At 46.1% G+C, this 18640-nt stretch overlaps 2 protein-coding genes across 3 annotated transcripts in view; both read right to left on the bottom strand.

Annotated features, from left to right (window-relative positions):
- Positions 1 to 7490: 7490 nt before the first annotated feature.
- Positions 7491 to 14437, bottom strand: LOC110516850 (coiled-coil domain-containing protein 97). 2 transcript variants are annotated; one of them, XM_036972937.1, is made up of 6 exons: positions 14011 to 14437; positions 13643 to 13807; positions 12906 to 13065; positions 11312 to 11584; positions 8369 to 8492; positions 7491 to 7761 (listed from the first exon to the last, which is right to left on the bottom strand). In XM_036972937.1, the coding sequence occupies exons 1-6, from the start codon at positions 14203 to 14205 to the stop codon at positions 7629 to 7631; spliced, it is 1050 nt and encodes a 349-aa protein (XP_036828832.1). In that variant the 5' UTR covers positions 14206 to 14437; the 3' UTR covers positions 7491 to 7628. The 2 variants fall into 2 exon arrangements, with proteins under 2 accessions (XP_036828832.1, XP_036828833.1); XM_036972938.1 differs by lacking the exon at positions 13643 to 13807.
- A 2059-nt stretch (positions 14438 to 16496) lies between these two features.
- Positions 16497 to 18640, bottom strand: part of LOC118947900 (E3 ubiquitin-protein ligase SMURF1-like) — a 62027-nt gene continuing 59883 nt past the window's right edge. The window contains 1 exon segment of the mRNA XM_036972939.1: positions 16497 to 17321. Coding sequence (XP_036828834.1) covers positions 17222 to 17321 — 100 coding nt within the window. The 3' untranslated portion in view covers positions 16497 to 17221.

Raw genomic sequence — 18640 nt, forward strand, 5'->3', positions numbered from 1 at the left:
TCCATGCAAATGTTTTATTTAAAATGAGATACCTTTAGCTAACATGTAAATGAGATGCCTTTACCAAATATCTTAGTTCAATGTAAAATTGCGCAACTAGGATCTCTAAAGGAAAAAATGTCAAAACTAACGTCAGATTTCTTGAGTTATTTTGGCTACAGCCTCTCAAAATGGACAAACAGTACTATTGCCGCTTTATTCTCGTTTTTTAAAATCAAATCAAATGTTATTTGTCACATACACGTGTTTAGCAGATGTTATTGCGGGTGTAGCTTGTGTTTCTAGCTCTAACAATGCAGTAATATCTAACAGTAATATTTAACCATTTCACAACAATACACACAAATCTAAAGTAAAGGAACTGCCTTTAAGAAGGAGAGGCCTTTAGCTAACATGTAAATGAGATGCCTTTAGCTAACATGTAAATGAGATGCCTTTAGCTAACATGTAAAGGAGATGCCTTTAGCTAACATGTAAAGGAGATGCCTTTAGCTAACATGTAAAGGAGATGCCTTTAGCTAACATGTAAATGAGATGCCTTTAGCTAACATGTAAATGAGATGCCTTTAGCTAACATGTAAATGAGATGCCTTTAGCTAACATGTAAATGAGATGCCTTTAGCTAACATGTAAATGAGATGCCTTTAGCTAACATGTAAAGGAGAGGCCTTTAACTAACATGTAAAGGGGATGCCTTTAGCTAACATGTAATTGAGATGCCTTTAGCTAACATGTAAAGGAGAGGCCTTTAGCTAACATGTAAAGGAGGTCAAAAGTATATATATGTAGGTATCGTTAAAGTGACTGTGCATATAAGATAAACAGAGAGTAGCAGCAGCATAAAAGAGGGGGACACACACAATGTAAATAGGTCAGGTAACCATTTCAGGAGTCTTATGGCTTGGGGGTAAAAACTGTTGAGAAGCCTTTTTGTCCTGGACTTGGCACTCCGGTACCGCTTGCCATGTGGTAGTAGAGAGAACAGTCTTTGACTGGGGTGGCTGGGGTCTTTGACAATTTTTAGGGCCTTCCTCTGACAGAGGTCCTGGATGGCAGGCAGCTTTGCCCCAGTGATGTATTTGGCCGTACGCACTACCCTCTGAAGTAACCTTTGTCTTATGCAACCCCACCAAACTTAACCAGGCTGGTCTGTCTAGTCTGAGAGATCGGGCTGGTCTGTCTAGTCTGAGAGATCAGGCTGGTCTGTCTAGTCTGAGAGATCGGGCTGGTCTGTCTAGTCTGAGAGATCAGGCTGGTCTGTCTAGTCTGAGAGATCAGGCTGGTCTGTCTAGTCTGAGAGATCAGGCTGGTCTGTCTAGTCTGAGAGATCAGGCTGGTCTGTCTAGTCTGAGAGATCAGGCTGGTCTGTCTAGTCTGAGAGATCAGGCTGGTCTGTCTAGTCTGAGAGATCGGGCTGGTCTGTCTAGTCTGAGAGATCAGGCTGGTCTGTCTAGTCTGAGAGATCAGGCTGGTCTGTCTAGTCTGAGAGACCAGGCTGGTCTGTCTAGTCTGAGACATCAGGCTGGTCTGTCTAGTCTGAGAGATCGGGCTGGTCTGTCTAGTCTGAGAGATCAGGCTGGTCTGTCTAGTCTGAGAGATCGGGCTGGTCTGTCTAGTCCGAGAGATCAGGCTGGTCTGTCTAGTCTGAGAGATCAGGCTGGTCTGTCTAGTCTGAGAGATCAGGCTGGTCTGTCTAGTCTGAGAGATCAGGCTGGTCTGTCTAGTCTAAGAGACCAGGCTGGTCTGTCTAGTCTGAGAGATCAGGCTGGTCTGTCTAGTCTGGGAGATCAAGCTGGTCTGTCTAGTCTGGGAGATCAGGCTGGTCTGTCTAGTCTGAGAGATCAGGCTGGTCTGTCTAGTCTGAGAGATCAGGCTGGTCTGTCTAGTCTGAGAGATCAGGCTGGTCTGTCTAGTCTGAGAGACCAGAAAGGTCTGTCTAGTCTATAGACGTTTATAAGCGTGAATATCGACTCATCCACTTGAGCATGTTTTTGTGTCAGAGTCGATGGCGCGCTGGGCTTCCCTTTGAGGGTTCCTTCTGCCCCAAAGTCAAAGCATACGTTGTAAACCAGTTTATAATACCAATAAGGCACCACCGGGGTTTGTGAAATATGGCCAATATACAGTGCCTTGCAAAAGTATTCGGCCCCCTTGAACTTTGTGACCTTTTGCCACATTTCAGGCTTCAAACATAAAGATATAAAACTGTATTTTTTTGTGAAGAATCAACAACAAGTGGGACACAATCATGAAGTGGAACGACATTTATTGGATATTTCAAACTTTTTTAACAAATCAAAAACTGAAAAATTGGGCGTGCAAAATTATTCAGCCCCCTTAAGTTAATACTTTGTAGCGCCACCTTTTGCTGCGATTACAGCTGTAAGTCGCTTGGGGTATGTCTCTATCAGTTTTGCACATCGAGAGCCTGAAATTTTTTCCCATTCCTCCTTGCAAAACAGCTCGAGCTCAGTGAGGTTGGATGGAGAGCATTTGTTTCTTTCCACAGATTCTCGATTGGATTCAGGTCTGGACTTTGACTTGGCCATTCTAACACCTGGATATGTTTATTTTTGAACCATTCCATTGTAGATTTTGCTTTATGTTTTGGATCATTGTCTTGTTGGAAGACAAATCTCCGTCCCAGTCTCAGGTCTTTTGCAGACTCCATCAGGTTTTCTTCCAGAATGGTCCTGTATTTGGCTCCATCCATCTTCCCATCAATTTTAGCCATCTTCCCTGTCCCTGCTGAAGAAAAGCAGGCCCAAACCATGATGCTGCCACCACCATGTTTGACAGTGGGGATGGTGTGTTCAGCTGTGTTGCTTTTACGCCAAACATAACATTTTGCATTGTTGCCAAAAAGTTCAATTTTGGTTTCATCTGACCAGAGCACCTTCTTCCACATGTTTGGTGTGTCTCCCAGGTGGCTTGTGGCAAACTTTAAACAACACTTTTTATGGATATCTTTAAGAAATGGCTTTCTTCTTGCCACTCTTCCATAAAGGCCAGATTTGTGCAATATACAGGGATTGTTGTCCTATGGACAGAGTCTCCCACCTCAGCTGTAGATCTCTGCAGTTCATCCAGAGTGATCATGGGCCTCTTGGCTGCATCTCTGATCAGTCTTCTCCTTGTATGAGCTGAAAGTTTAGAGGGACGGCCAGGTCTTGGTAGATTTGCAGTGGTCTGATACTCCTTCCATTTCAATATTTACGCTTGCACAGTGCTCCTTGGGATGTTTAAAGCTTGGGAAATCTTTTTGTATCCAAATCCGGCTTTAAACTTCTTCACAACAGTATCTCGGACCTGCCTGGTGTGTTCCTTGTTCTTCATGATGCTCTCTGCGCTTTTAACGGACCTCTGAGACTATCACAGTGCAGGTGCATTTATACGGAGACTTGATTACACACAGGTGGATTGTATTTATCATCATTAGTCATTTAGGTCAACATTGGATCATTCAGAGATCCTCACTGAACTTCTGGAGAGAGTTTGCTGCACTGAAAGTAAAGGGGCTGAATAATTTTGCACGCCCAATTTTTCAGTTTTTGATTTGTTAAAAAAGTTTGAAATATCCAATAAATGTCGTTCCACTTCATGATTGTGTCCCACTTGTTGTTGATTCTTCACAAAAAAATACAGTTTTATATCTTTATGTTTGAAGCCTGAAATGTGGCAAAAGGTCGCAAAGTTCAAGGGGGCCGAATACTTTCGCAAGGCACTGTACCATGGCTAAGGGCTGTATCCAGGCATTCCACATTACGCGAAGGTAGCCGTGTTATATTGGCCTTATACCACACCTCCTTAGGCCTTATTGCTTCATTATAAACCAGGTAGTTTGGATCCTGAATGCTGATTTGTATTTATTATGGATCCCCATTAGTTCCTGCCAAGGCAGAAGCTACTCTTCCTGGGGTTTATTATGGATCCCCATTAGTTCCTGCAGCAGCTACTCTTCCTGGGGTTTATTATGGATCCCCATTAGTTCCTGCCAAGGCAGAAGCTACTCTTCCCGGGGTTTATTATGGATCCCCATTAGTTCCTGCAGCAGCTACTCTTCCTGGGGTTTATTATGGATCCCCATTAGTTCCTGCCAAGGCAGAAGCTACTCTTCCTAGGGTTTATTATGGATCCCCATTAGTTCCTGCAGCAGCTACTCTTCCTGGGGTTTATTATGGATCCCCATTAGTTCCTGCCAAGGCAGAAGCTACTCTTCCCGGGGTTTATTATGGATCCCCATTAGTTCCTGCCAAGGCAGCAGCTACTCTTCCTGTTTTTTTTAATGGATCCCCATTAGTTCCTGTCAAGGCAGCAGCTACTCTTCCTGGGGTTTATTATGGATCCCCATTAGTTCCTGCCAAGGCAGCAGCTACTCTTCCTGGGGTTTATTATGGATCCCCATTAGTTCCTGCCAAGGCAGCAGCTACTCTTCCTAGGGTTTATTATGGATCCCCATTAGTTCCTGCCAAGGCAGCAGCTACTCTTCCTGGGGTTTATTATGGATCCCCATTAGTTCCTGCCAAGGCAGCAGCTACTCTTCCTGGGGTTTATTATGGATCCCCATTAGTTCCTGTCAAGGCAGCAGCTACTCTTCCTGGGGTTTGTTATGGATCCCCATTAGTTCCTGCCAAGGCAGCAGCTACTCTTCCTGGGGTTTATTATTAGTTCCTGCCAAGGCAGCAGCTACTCTTCCTGGGGTTTATTATGGATCCCCATTAGTTCCTGCCAAGGCAGCAGCTACTCTTCCTGGGGTTTATTATGGATCCCCATTAGTTCCTGCCAAGGCAGCAGCTACTCTTCCTGGGGTTTATTATGGATCCCCATTAGTTCCTGCCAAGGCAGCAGCTACTCTTCCTGGGGTTTATTATTAGTTCCAGCCATGGCAGCAGCTACTCTTCCTGGGGTTTGTTATGGATCCCCATTAGTTCCTGTCAAGGAAGCAGCTACTCTTCCTGGGGTTTATTATGAATCCTTCTCCCTGCCTGCTTTCACCTGATGGCGTGATGGGTCTTTACTTCAGCCTCATCGAATCTGCCCATTATAAACCGGGTAGTTTGGCTCCTGGATGCTGATTGGCTGAAAGCCGTGGTATACCACAGGTATGACAAAACATTTATTTTTACTGCTCTAATTACGTTGATAAACTCGGTCTCAACCTTTAAGTCTTTACTGAAGACTCATCTCTTCAGTGGGTCATATGATTGAGTGTAGTCTGGCCCAGGAGTGTGAAGGTGAACGGAAAGGCTCTGGAGCAACGAACCGCCCTTGCTGTCTCTGCCTGGCCGGTTCCCCTCTTTCCACTGGGATTCTCTGCCTCTAACCCTATTACAGGGGCTGAGTCACTGGCTTACTGGTGCTCTTCCATGCCGTCCCTGGGAGGGGTGCGTCACTTGAGTGGGTTGAGTCACTGATGTGATCTTCCTGTCTGGGTTGGCGCCCCCCCTTGGGTTGTGCCGTGGCGGAGGTCTTTGTGGGCTATACTCGGCCTTGTCTCAGGATGATAAGTTGGTGGTTGAAGATATCCCTCTAGTGTTGTGGGGGCTGTGGGAACCACACATGCAGAGATCATCCGTTCACCTACTCTACGTCTCACAAAGACAAAGCGGTTGGAACCAAAAATCTCCAACTAGCCTACCTGGTAAAATAAAGGTAAAGTGGGTGGGGTTATATCCTTCCTGTTTGGCCCTGTCCGGGGGTGTCATCGGATGGGGCCACAGTGTCTCCTGACCCCTCCTGTCTCAGCCGCCAGTATTTATGCTGCAGTAGTTTATGTGTCGGGGGGCTAGGGTCAGTTTGTTATATCTGGAGTACTTCTCCTGTCCTATTCGGTGTCCTGTGTGAATTTAAGTATGCTCTCTCTAATTCTCTCTTTCTTTCTCTCTCTCGGAGGACCTGAGCCCTAGGACCATGCCTCAGGACTACCTTGGCATGATGACTCCTTGCTGTCCCCAGTCCACCTGGCCGTGCTGCTGCTCCAGTTTCAACTGTTCTGCCTGTGATTATTATTATTTGACCATGCTGGTCATTTATGAACATTTGAACATCTTGGCCATGTTCTGTTATAATCTCCACCCGGCACAGCCAGAAGAGGACTGGCCACCCCACATAACCTGGTTCCTCTCTAGGTTTCTTCCTAGGTTTTGGGCTTTCTAGGGAGTTTTTCCTAGCCACCGTGCTTCTACACCTGCATTGCTTACTGTTTGGGGTTTTAGGCTGGGTTTCTGTATAGCACTTTGAGATATCAGCTGATGTACGAAGGGCTATATAAATACATTTGATTTGATAAACAGTTTATAAAAGCAATAAGGCACGAGGTGGTGTGATATATGGCCAATATACCACGGCTAAGGCTCTGTGTGCCTAAGGACAACCCTTAGTTGTGGTATATTGGCCATATATCACACCACCTCGTGCCTTATTGCTTAAATATAAGACTGGTCTAGTGAACCATAAGAGCAGTATTACATGGTTGGGGCAATCATGAGCACTCTTAATTTACAGGATTCATTAGCTAGTTGAAATTCAATCCCTGTGTTCTCCCCCATTAATGGAAATGGAATGGGAAAAATCCCTCTGAAATAAAAATAAACGATTTCACTCCTGGAACCCAAAATCCACCTGTTTTCAGCCCTTTGAAATACTACAATCAGCTCTCTGACTCATTCAGAAATACTGACTCAGTTACAATCAGCTCTCTGACTCATTCAGAAATACTGACTCAGTTACAATCAGCTCTCTGACTCATTCAGAAATACTGACTCAGTTACAATCAGCTCTCTGACTCATTCAGAAATACTGACTCAGTTACAATCAGCTCTCTGACTCATTCAGAAATACTAACTCAGTTACAATCAGCTCTCTGACTCATTCAGAAATACTGACTCAGTTACAATCAGCTCTCTGACTCATTCAGAAATACTAACTCAGTTACAATCAGCTCTCTGACTCATTCAGAAATACTAACTCAGTTACAATCAGCTCTCTGACTCATTCAGAAATACTAACTCAGTTACAATCAGCTCTCTGACTCATTCAGAAATACTGACTCAGTTACAATCAGCTCTCTGACTCATTCAGAAATACTGACTCAGTTACAATCAGCTCTCTGACTCATTCAGAAATACTGACTCAGTTACAATCAGCTCTCTGACTCATTCAGAAATACTGACTCAGTTACAATCAGCTCTCTGACTCATTCAGAAATACTAACTGTTACAATCAGCTCTATGACTCATTCAGAAATACTAACTCAGTTACAATCAGCTCTGACTCATTCAGAAATACTGACTCAGTTACAATCAGCTCTCTGACTCATTCAGAAATACTAACTGTTACAATCAGCTCTCTGACTCATTCAGAAATACTGACTCAGTTACAATCAGCTCTCTGACCCATTCAGAACAACTTCAGTGGCCAGTGTTGTCAGCAGGGTGTGGAGTCCAGTCCAATCAGGAACTAGTAAGAAATAATTCAACTGACTAACAACGTACGTAAACACACACGATTTATTGCTATCCATGCAAACTGAATATTAAATGAATGTGAGGAGAATAAACAGAGTAGAAACATTACATAGTATAGTTATTACAGAAGTTAATATATTTACAGTCCAATGACAGCTGCTGTCATGACACATCTATAGTCATGTCCTCCTCCTCCTCTTCCTCCTCCTCCTCTTCATCCTCATCGAAGTACTTCTCCTCTGCATCTCTGTTGACGATGTCCAGGTTGTCGTAGTCGGGGTTCCCGTCCACTTCACTACAACACAAACAGCTCGTAAAGTAGTTCAGTCTGTCCCCTTCACTACACACAGCTAGTACAATCTGTCCACTACGACACACACAGCTAGTACAGTAGTTCAGTCTGTCCCCTTCACAACACACAGCTAGTACAGTAGTTCAGTCTGTCCACTACAACACACAGCTAGTACAGTAGTTCAGTCTGTCCACTTCACTACACACAGCTAGTGCAGTAGTTCAGTCTGTCCACTTCACTACACACAGCTAGTACAGTAGTTCAGTCTGTCCACTTAGTTGGTCAGCCCGGTTAGTCTCCCCGGTTAGTCTGCCCAGTTAGTCAGCCCGGTTAGTCTCCCCAGTTGGTCAGCCCGGTTAGTCTCCCCGGTTAGTCTCCCCAGTTAGTCAGCCTGGTTAGTCTCCCCAGTTGGTCAGCCCGGTTAGTCTCCCCAGTTGGTCAGCCCGGTTAGTCTCCCCAGTTGGTCAGCCCGGTTAGTCTCCCCAGTTGGTCAGCCCGGTTAGTCTCCCCAGTTGGTCAGCCCGGTTAGTCTCCCCAGTTGGTCAGCTCGGTTAGTCTCCCCAGTTGGCCAGCCCGGTTAGTCTCCCCAGTTGGTCAGCCAGCTACTAACCTGTAGTTAAAGTCTTTGTCGTGTCCGTCCAGGAAGCGTTGGTACATCTGAGTGATGAACTCGTCCCTGAGCAGAGCTTTCTCCTGGGGTGTTGGCTCATAGCCCTCTGCCCCCAACCCTCCACCTGGAGGCACCACACACACAGTACCGTGAGACACACACACACAGTACCGTGAGAAACACACACAGTACCGTGAGACGTTGCTATTCTAACTACATGGCCACATTACATTACGTTGCTATTCTAACTACATGGCCACATTACATTACTATTCTAACTACATAGCCACATTACATTACGTTGCTATTCTAACTACATGGCCACATTACGTTGCTATTCTAACTACATGGCCACATTACATTACTATTCTAACTACATAGCTACATTACATTACGTTGCTATTCTAACTACATGGCCACATTACATTACATTGCTATTCTAACTACATGGCCACATTACATTACGTTGCTATTCTAACTACATGGCCACATTACATTACGTTGCTATTCTAACTACATGGCCACATTACGTTGCTATTCTAACTACATGGCCACATTACATTATGTTGCTATTCTAACTACATGGCCACATTACATTACGTTGCTATTCTAACTACATGGCCACATTACGTTGCTATTCTAACTACATGGCCACATTACGTTGCTATTCTAACTACATGGCCACATTACATTACGTTGCTATTCTAACTACATGATTACCTTACGTTGCTATTCTAACTACATGGCCACATTACGTTGCGGTGCTATTCTAACTACATGGCCACATTACATTACGGTGCTATTCTAACTACACGGCCACATTACGATTCTAACTACACGGCCACATTACATTATGTTGCTATTCTAACTACACGGCCACATTACATTATGTTGCTATTCTAACTACACGGCCACATTATGTTGCTATTCTAACTACACGGCCACATTATGTTGCTATTCTAACTACACGGCCACATTACATTACGTTGCTATTCTAACTACATGGCCACATTACATTATGTTGCTATTCTAACTACATGGCCACATTACATTACGTTGCTATTCTAACTACACGGCCACATTACGTTGCTATTCTAACTACATGGCCACATTACATTACGTTGCTATTCTAACTACACGGCCACATTACGTTGCTATTCTAACTACATGGCCACATTACATTACGTTGCTATTCTAACTACATGGCCACATTACGTTGCTATTCTAACTACATGGCCACATTACATTACGTTGCTATTCTAACTACATGGCCACATTACGTTGCTATTCTAACTACATGGCCACATTACATTATGTTGCTATTCTAACTACATGGCCACATTACATTACGTTGCTATTCTAACTACATGGCCACATTACGTTGCTATTCTAACTACATGGCCACATTACATTATGTTGCTATTCTAACTACATGGCCACATTACATTACGTTGCTATTCTAACTACATGGCCACATTACATTACGTTGCTATTCTAACTACACGGCCACATTACGTTGCTATTCTAACTACATGGCCACATTACATTACGTTGCTATTCTAACTACATGGCCACATTACGTTGCTATTCTAACTACATGGCCACATTACATTACGTTGCTATTCTAACTACATGGCTACATTACATTACGTTGCTATTCTAACTACACGGCCACATTACATTACGTTGCTATTCTAACTACATGGCCACATTACATTACGTTGCTATTCTAACTACATGGCTACATTACATTACGTTGCTATTCTAACTACATAGCCACATTACATTACATTGCTATTCTAACTACATGGCCACATTACGTTGCTATTCTAACTACATGGCCACATTACATTACGTTGCTATTCTAACTACATGGCCACATTACGTTGCTATTCTAACTACATGGCCACATTACATTATGTTGCTATTCTAACTACATGGCCACATTACATTACGTTGCTATTCTAACTACATGGCCACATTACATTACGTTGCTATTCTAACTACATGGCCACATTATGTTGCTATTCTAACTACATGGCCACATTACATTATGTTGCTATTCTAACTACATGGCCACATTACATTACGTTGCTATTCTAACTACATGGCCACATTACATTACGTTGCTATTCTAACTACATGGCCACATTATGTTGCTATTCTAACTACATGGCCACATTACATTATGTTGCTATTCTAACTACATGGCCACATTATGTTGCTATTCTAACTACATGGCCACATTACATTACGTTGCTATTCTAACTACATGGCTACATTACATTACGTTGCTATTCTAACTACATGGCCACATTACATTACGTTGCTATTCTAACTACATGGCCACATTACATTACGTTGCTATTCTAACTACATGGCTACATTACATTATGTTGCTATTCTAACTACATGGCCACATTACGTTGCTATTCTAACTACACGGCCACATTATGTTGCTATTCTAACTACATGGCCACATTACATTACGTTGCTATTCTAACTACATGGCCACATTACGTTGCTATTCTAACTACATGGCCACATTACATTACGTTGCTATTCTAACTACACGGCCACATTACGTTGCTATTCTAACTACATGGCCACATTACATTATGTTGCTATTCTAACTACATGGCCACATTACATTACGTTGCTATTCTAACTACATGGCCACATTACATTACGTTGCTATTCTAACTACATGGCCACATTACGTTGCTATTCTAACTACATGGCCACATTACATTACGTTGCTATTCTAACTACACGGCCACATTACGTTGCTATTCTAACTACATGGCCACATTACATTACGTTGCTATTCTAACTACACGGCCACACCGTACAGACTACCTTCTCAAACTGTTAGTCAACTGTAGTGAATGTTGGCAAACTATTTCCCTTGTTGAACGCACGTCTGGTGATGCTGTGTCTTACCCTCCTCCCCCTCCTCCTCCTCCAGTGCGTTCTCCTCCCTGTCCTGCTCCTCCTGCAGCCGGCTCTGGATCAGTCTCTCCTGGTAGGAGGTGAGGAGGAGATGGGCCAGCCCCCCCTCTGCTCCCCCCGGCCCCCGCTCCTCTCCTGCTCCTCCCTGCATGGCCTCGAGGGAGCGATGTAGCAGCTCCTCCTCTGTCAGGTATTGGCCGATGTATTGCTCATACAGTAGGGGCTCCCGGCTTCTCATCTGGTCCTCACTGAAGTACTGGCCCTCTGGGGGGGTTAGAGACATGTTGAAGTACTGGCCCTCTGGGGGGGGGGAGGGGTTAGAGACATGTTGAAGTACTGGCCCTCTGGGGGGGTTAGAGACATGTTGAAGTACTGACCCTCTGGGGGGGAGGGGTTAGAGACATGTTGAAGTACTGGCCCTCTGGGGGGGTTAGAGACATGTTGAAGTACTGACCCTCTGGGGGGGTTAGAGACATGTTGAAGTACTGGCCCTCTGGGGGGGGGGGGGGTTAGAGACATGTTGAAGTACTGGCCCTCTGGGGGGGTTAGAGACATGTTGAAGTACTGGCCCTCTGGGGGGGTTAGAGACATGTTGAAGTACTGACCCTCTGGGGGGGGGAGGGGTTAGAGACATGTTGAAGTACTGGCCCTCTGGGGGGGTTAGAGACATGTTGAAGTACTGACCCTCTGGGGGGGGGGGGGGTTAGAGACATGTTGAAGTACTGGCCCTCTGGGGGGGTTAGAGACATGTTGAAGTACTGACCCTCTGGGGGGGTTAGAGACATGTTGAAGTACTGGCCCTCTGGGGGGGGTTAGAGACATGTTGAAGTACTGGCCCTCTGGGGGGGAGGGGTTAGAGACATCCCTGGGGGGGGGGGGGGGGGGGGGGGGGACAGAGAACATCCCTGGTCATCCCTACTGCCTCTGATCTGGAGGACTCACTAAACACACGTTTCGTTTGTAAATGATGTCTGAGTGTTGGCGTGGGCCCCTGGTGCCGTCTGGTTTGTAAATGATGTCTGAGTGTTGGCGTGGGCCCCTGGTGCCGTCTGGTTTGTAAATGATGTCTGAGTGTTGGCGTGGGCCCATGGTGCCGTCTGGTTTGTAAATGATGTCTGAGTGTTGGCGTGGGCCCATGGTGCCGTCTGGTTTGTAAATTATGTCTGAGTGTTGGCGTGGGCCCATGGTGCCGTCTGGTTTGTAAATTATGTCTGAGTGTTGGCGTGGGCCCATGGTGCCGTCTGGTTTGCTTCATAAGGAATTTGAAATTATTTATACTTTAACTTTTTTATACTTAAATATATTTTAGCAATTGCATTTACTTTTGATACTTAAGTCTATTTAAAACCAAACGCTTTTAGACTTTTACTCAAGTAGTATTTTACTGTGTGACTTTCACTTGAGTCATTTTCTATTAAGATATCTTTACTTTTACTCAAGTATGAGAATTGGGTACTTTTTCCACCGCTGATTACCAGTAGCTTTGCAACCCTGGACCTGGGTGAGCATCAGTGTTTGAGTACCAGGGTCTGTGATTGGTGCTGAAGACTGCGTACCAGGGTCTCTGATTGCTTGCTAGGCTCACCCCTCTGCAGCTCTCTGAGGGCAGCGTAGCGTTGGTTGCGTACCCGGGTCCTGTTGGTCCGTCCCGCTGCTCTCCGCCTCACCTCCCGGCAGTAGTACTGCGCCCGGGGGTCAGAAGTCAGATGGCAGAATACTGACAGGTGCTGTGGCTTCAGGTGGGCCTGTGGGAGAGGGTTAGAGGTCAGAGGTGATGGGACAGAGGGTTAGAGGTCAGAGGTGATGGGGGAGCAGGGGTTGGTCATATGTCAGTTTCTATATAATACCAAGTTGTACTCAGGCCAGTTTCAGATACAGAGATACTGTATGAATACAGTAAGTGAATGAGATGGCAAAGCATTTGTGTCTCAAAAACAATAAGTGTAAAGAATTTGTCTAAAAATATGGATTTCTAAGCTTTAATTTAATCAGTGGAGCCCAACTGAGACCAGGGTCTCATCTTCAGAGACCCAACTGAGACCAGGGTCTCATCTTCAGAGACCCAACTGAGACCAGGGTCTCATCTTCAGAGACCCAACTGAGACCAGGGTCTCATCTTCAGAGACCCAACTGAGACCAGGGTCTCATCTTCAGAGACCCAATTGAGACCAGGGTCTCATCTTCAGAGACCCAACTGAGACCAGGGTCTCATCTTCAGAGACCCAATTGAGACCAGGGTCTCATCTTCAATGGTGCCCTGAGACCATAAGTAAAAGAAAGACCAGCCCAGTTCTGGTTGTCAGGGTTCGAGAAAAGAGGTACCTGGTATCTCTCCAGGAACACCAGGGGCTTGGTCCGGTACTGTCCCAGCAGCTCCTCTCTCCGCTGGGCTACGGTCAGTTCGGCCTCACCTACCTGCTGGCTCTTCACCTGAATACCACTCACAGCCACCACCTCCACCATAGCACACACACCGATGGGATCCGCCTGGGAAAACACACACACACACACACACACACACACACACACACACACACGCGCACTTGTCTTCGCCAATTCCTTGTCATTCGCCGGTTGGTAGCTAGCTAGTTCACACATTAACATCACAGATGAAAGGGGCGTAGTCATCAATATTTTTGGTAACATCTGGTTTCTACGTCACTATCTCCCTCCTTGTTGCTGTTTCTCACCTGGTTGTCCTGCGGCTCGTCCTCCTCGGTGTGGGCGGTTTCAGAGCAGCTAGAAGCTGGTCCGGTTCCCCTGGGGTCGGGCTGTGGTCTCCGGGGGTCGGGCTGTGGTCGCCGGGGGTCGGGCTGTCTGCAGGCCACTGGTTCAACGCTGACAGGCGGACTGGGCTCGGGAACAGGGTCGATCTCCCCCCACATGGCTGTGAGCACAATGACGACACCTCTATGGTCTAACTTAACTTACTAGTAATGTTAGCGCGGACGGAAGGTCCCTCTTTCTTGCGAAACGAGACTAATCTGATAAATATTGGTTGAATGCAATTTTAGAATTCTCACTGCATTTCAAAGTTTATAAACCTTTTGCATTTCTTGCTATTTCGAAAATGTCGCTTCCTGGTCCGTCGTTGTTGTCAGTCCCCTGATTACCAAGGTACATCGCTCAAGGTTCCGACTTACGGTTCATTATTTTTTTCTTATTTTTTTCTTCTTGAACTTTTCCATTTATACAAACATATACGGGAGTTAAATGATACATTTAAAATGCATATTTAACAAAGAACATAACCAAACACACAGGTTGAAGAATATATATTTGAACAAACGTCAGATCTTATACTGTATACAAAACATTAAATTATACATGTCATATCAGCAATGAGATTCAGGACATGTTTGTTTTTAACAAATGTCAAACAAATGTGTAGTGTATGTTAAGGCGTTTCTCATGAACCCTCCATTATGATTTGCACCAGTTCTTCTCCAGAATAAAGACAAGTTGGAACTCAACTTTATTTTCAATTTAGTTTCTTTAATAGAATCTTATTTACACAGTATTTTGTCATTAATGTTTAGTAGCCATGAATTTACAATACTCTGCTTCCATCTTTACACAACGAACAACCTCTCCACTGTTACCAACACACTCATACTGCAGTACTGGGAGCCGTGGTCCTGTAGCCCACTGAGCTAAAGGCATCAGGTCTCAGGTCAGAGATCACTCATACTGCAGTACTGGGAGCCGTGGTCCTGTAGCCCACTGAGCTAAAGGCATCAGGTCTCAGGTCAGAGATCACTCATACTGCAGAACTGGGAGCCGTGGTCCTGTAGCCCACTGAGTTAAAGGCATCAGGTCTCAGGTCAGAGATCACTCATACTGCAGTACTGGGAGCCGTGGTCCTGTAGCCCACTGAGCTAAAGGCATCAGGTCTCAGGTCAGAGATCACTCATACTGCAGTACTGGGAGCCGTGGTCCTGTAGCCCACTGAGCTAAAGGCATCAGGTCTCAGGTCAGAGATCACTCATACTGCAGTACTGGGAGCCGTGGTCCTGTAGCCCACTGAGCTAAAGGCATCAGGTCTCAGGTCAGAGGTCACTCATCATGCGAGTGCAGTCATCTGTTATGTTCCACCAACGTCCAGTCTTCGTCATATTTGACCTTCAACATTTAGTTTGATTTCATTTGTTTCTATGGAGGTTTAACGACGGTTGGGATTCACTCATTCAGGGAGAAAAATAAACAGAAAAGTAACCATAGTAACCAATCCCCAACCTTATGTCTGTGTTCAGGAGAGGGGGAGGGAGGGAGATGGTGGGAGGGACACAGATGTAGAGATGTGAAGTTTGGAGGGAGAGAGAGATGGAGGTAGGGAGGGAGACTGATGGAGAGAGAGAGGGATGGAGGTAGGGAGGGAGACTGATGGAGAGAGAGAGGGATGGAGGTAGGGAGGGACACAGAGATGGAGAGAGAGGGATGGAGGTAGGAAGAGACACAGGTGGAGAGAGAGAGGGATGGAGGTAGGGAGGGATACAAAGATGGAGAGAGAGGGATGGAGGTAGGGAGGGACACAGAGATGGAGAGAGAGGGATGGAGGTAGGGAGAGACAGGTGGAGAGAGAGGGATGGAGGTAGGGAGGGACACAGGTGGAGAGAGAGGGGGATGGAGGTAGGGAGGGACACAGAGATGTGGAGAGAGAGGGGGATGGAGGTAGGGAGGGACACAGAGATGGAGAGAGAGAGGGATGGAGGTAGGGGAGGGACACAGAGATGGAGAGAGCGATGAAGTTTGGGGGTTTATTGCATATTTCAGACAGGTGTGGGGATGAGACAGGCTGGGGAGTGAGGCAGGTTAGATTATTGTGGAGCTCACAGCCAGTCTGTTTGTCAGACCCAGATGAACCCTAACAAGGATGAGGGAGGATGAGAGGGTTAACCTAGGGTTAATAAGGGGTCTGAAGAGGAGTGGAAGAGGGATGAGAGGAGAGAGGGATGAGAGGAGGAGAGAGGGTTAATGGCTGTGAGTGGAGGAGAGGGAGAGAGGGATGAGAGGAGAGGAGGACAGAATGAGGGATGTGAGGAGAGAAGGAGGGATGAGAGGAGAGAAGGAGGGATGAGAGGACAGAATGAGGGATGTAAGGAGAGAAGGAGGAGGAGAGAGAAGGAGGAGGAGAGAGAGTGAGGAGAGGAGAGAAGGAGGGATGAGAGGAGAGAGGGATGAGAGGAGGGATGAGAGGAGAGAAGGAAAGATGAGAGGAGAGGGAGGAGAAGTGGAGAGATGAGAGGAGGGGGATGAGGAGAGAGGAAGACAAAAGAAGGAGGGATGAGAGGAGGGGTTAGGGGGTCCGTCTCTGTAGAGTAGCAGCAGGTCAGTATCATCATCATCACAGTAAATAAATAAAATAATAATCAGAGAGACATAAAGGCTTAATACCATTATACAGAGGACCAGGTGCTATGCACGCACACACACACACACACACACGCACGCACGCACGCACGCACGCACACACACACACACACGCACACACACACACAACAGTGGTTAAACATGAAGCATGAACATTAATCAATCTGCTTTCTGATTGGAGAATTTCAGCTCAGATCGTCTCTGATTGGCTTATTCTGTACAGAGACTGCGTGTGATTGGAGACAGAATCAAAGTCATTGGTTGTTCTGAAGAGTGACATCATAGCTCGATAAAACTGAAGGATAAAAATGTTTCTTCAAAATCTGAAAAACCTCTAAAATACAGGAACCGATGATATCCCCGGATCATGCAACCATGGTAACAAACCCGGCCGTGACCCATGATGACAGTTCCCCTGGAGATCAGTCTGGTCGGGATGGGAGAGGCTAGGTGGTATTGTCCTGTGATTGGTCAATAGTAATTCTGTAGGGGCGGGGGGTTATTGCAGGGTGACGTGTGTGTGTGTGTGTTTCACTCCACAGCAAAGCCGCAAGTTTCCTCCACGGCCGTCAGCAGTTTCTCATAAAGTTTCTCGTACGACTCGTAGGGAGGGATATCTATTCTGTTAAAACTAAAGGGGGAGAAGGAGGGAGGGAGGGAGGGAGAGAGAGGGAGGGAGGGAGGGAAGAAGGGAGAGAGGGAGGAAGGGAGAGAGGGAGGAAGGGTGGAAGGAAGGGGGAGAGAGAGAGGGAGGGAGGAAGGGAGAGAGGGAGGGAGGAAGGGAGGGAGGAAGGGAGAGAGGGAGGGAGGGAGGGAGGGAGGAAGGGAGAGAGGGAGGAAGAGAGAGATTAATATCCAGACAGTGATGTTCAGTGCCTTCAGAATGTATTCACACCCCTCGACTTTTTCCACATTTTCTGTTACAGCCTGAATTTAAAATGGATCCATTTTAGATGTTGTTTAGGCCAGTGACACACAAATACCCCATAATGTCAAAGTGGAATTATGTTTTTAGAAATGTGTACAAATCAATAAAAAATGAAAAGCTGAGATGTCTTGAGTCAATAACTACCCCTTTTCAGTCTAAATACGTTCAGGAGTGAAAATCTACTTAACACATTAGTCCCATAGTCAGGTTATACCTGTTAGTGGCGCTAGCAGAGTCCCATAGTCAGGTTATACCTGTTAGTGGCGCTAGCGGAGTCCCATAGTCAGGTTATACCTGTTAGTGGCACTAGCGGAGTCCCATAGTCAGGTTATACCTGTTAGTGACGCTAGCGGAGTCCCATAGTCAGGTTGTACCTGTTAGTGGAGCTAGCGGAGTCCCATGGTCAGGTTATACCTGTTAGTGGCGCTAGCGGAGTCCCATGGACTCACTCAGGTTATACCTGTTAGTGGCGCTAGCGGAGTCCCATAGTCAGGTTATACCTGTTAGTGGCGCTAGCGGAGTCACATAGTCAGGTTATACCTGTTAGTGGCGCTAGCGGAGTCCCATAGTCAGGTTATAACTGTTAGTGGCGCTAGCAGAGTCCCATAGTCAGGTTATACCTGTTAGTGGCGCTAGCAGAGTCCCATAGTCAGGTTATACCTGTTAGTGGCGCTAGCGGAGTCACATAGTCAGGTTATAACTGTTAGTGGCGCTAGCGGAGTCCCATGGTCAGGTTATACCTGTTAGTGGCGCTAGCGGAGTCCCATGGTCAGGTTATACCTGTTAGTGGCGCTAGCGGAGTCACATAGTCAGGTTATACCTGTTAGTGGCGCTAGCAGAGTCCCATGGACTCACTCAGGTTATACCTGTTAGTGGCGCTAGCGGAGTCCCATAGTCAGGTTATACCTGTTAGTGGCGCTAGCGGAGTCCCATAGTCAGGTTATACCTGTTAGTGGCGCTAGCGGAGTCCCATAGTCAGGTTATACCTGTTAGTGGCACTAGCGGAGTCCCATGGTCAGGTT

The sequence above is a fragment of the Oncorhynchus mykiss genome, unplaced genomic scaffold (genome assembly GCF_013265735.2).
Source record: "Oncorhynchus mykiss isolate Arlee unplaced genomic scaffold, USDA_OmykA_1.1 un_scaffold_213, whole genome shotgun sequence".
NCBI lineage: Eukaryota > Metazoa > Chordata > Actinopteri > Salmoniformes > Salmonidae > Oncorhynchus > Oncorhynchus mykiss.

Bases quoted from the DNA above. Each gene is read 5' to 3' on its own strand.
- LOC110516850 (XM_036972937.1), bottom strand. From the start codon at position 14,205: ATGTGGGGGGAGATCGACCCTGTTCCCGAGCCCAGTCCGCCTGTCAGC. The intron at 13,808-14,010 runs GTGAGAAACAGC...GTGTTTTCCCAG, and splicing joins ACGAGCCGCAGGACAACCAG to GCGGATCCCATCGGTGTGTG. The intron at 7,762-8,368 runs GTTAGTAGCTGG...TTTGTGTTGTAG, and splicing joins GACAAAGACTTTAACTACAG to TGAAGTGGACGGGAACCCCG.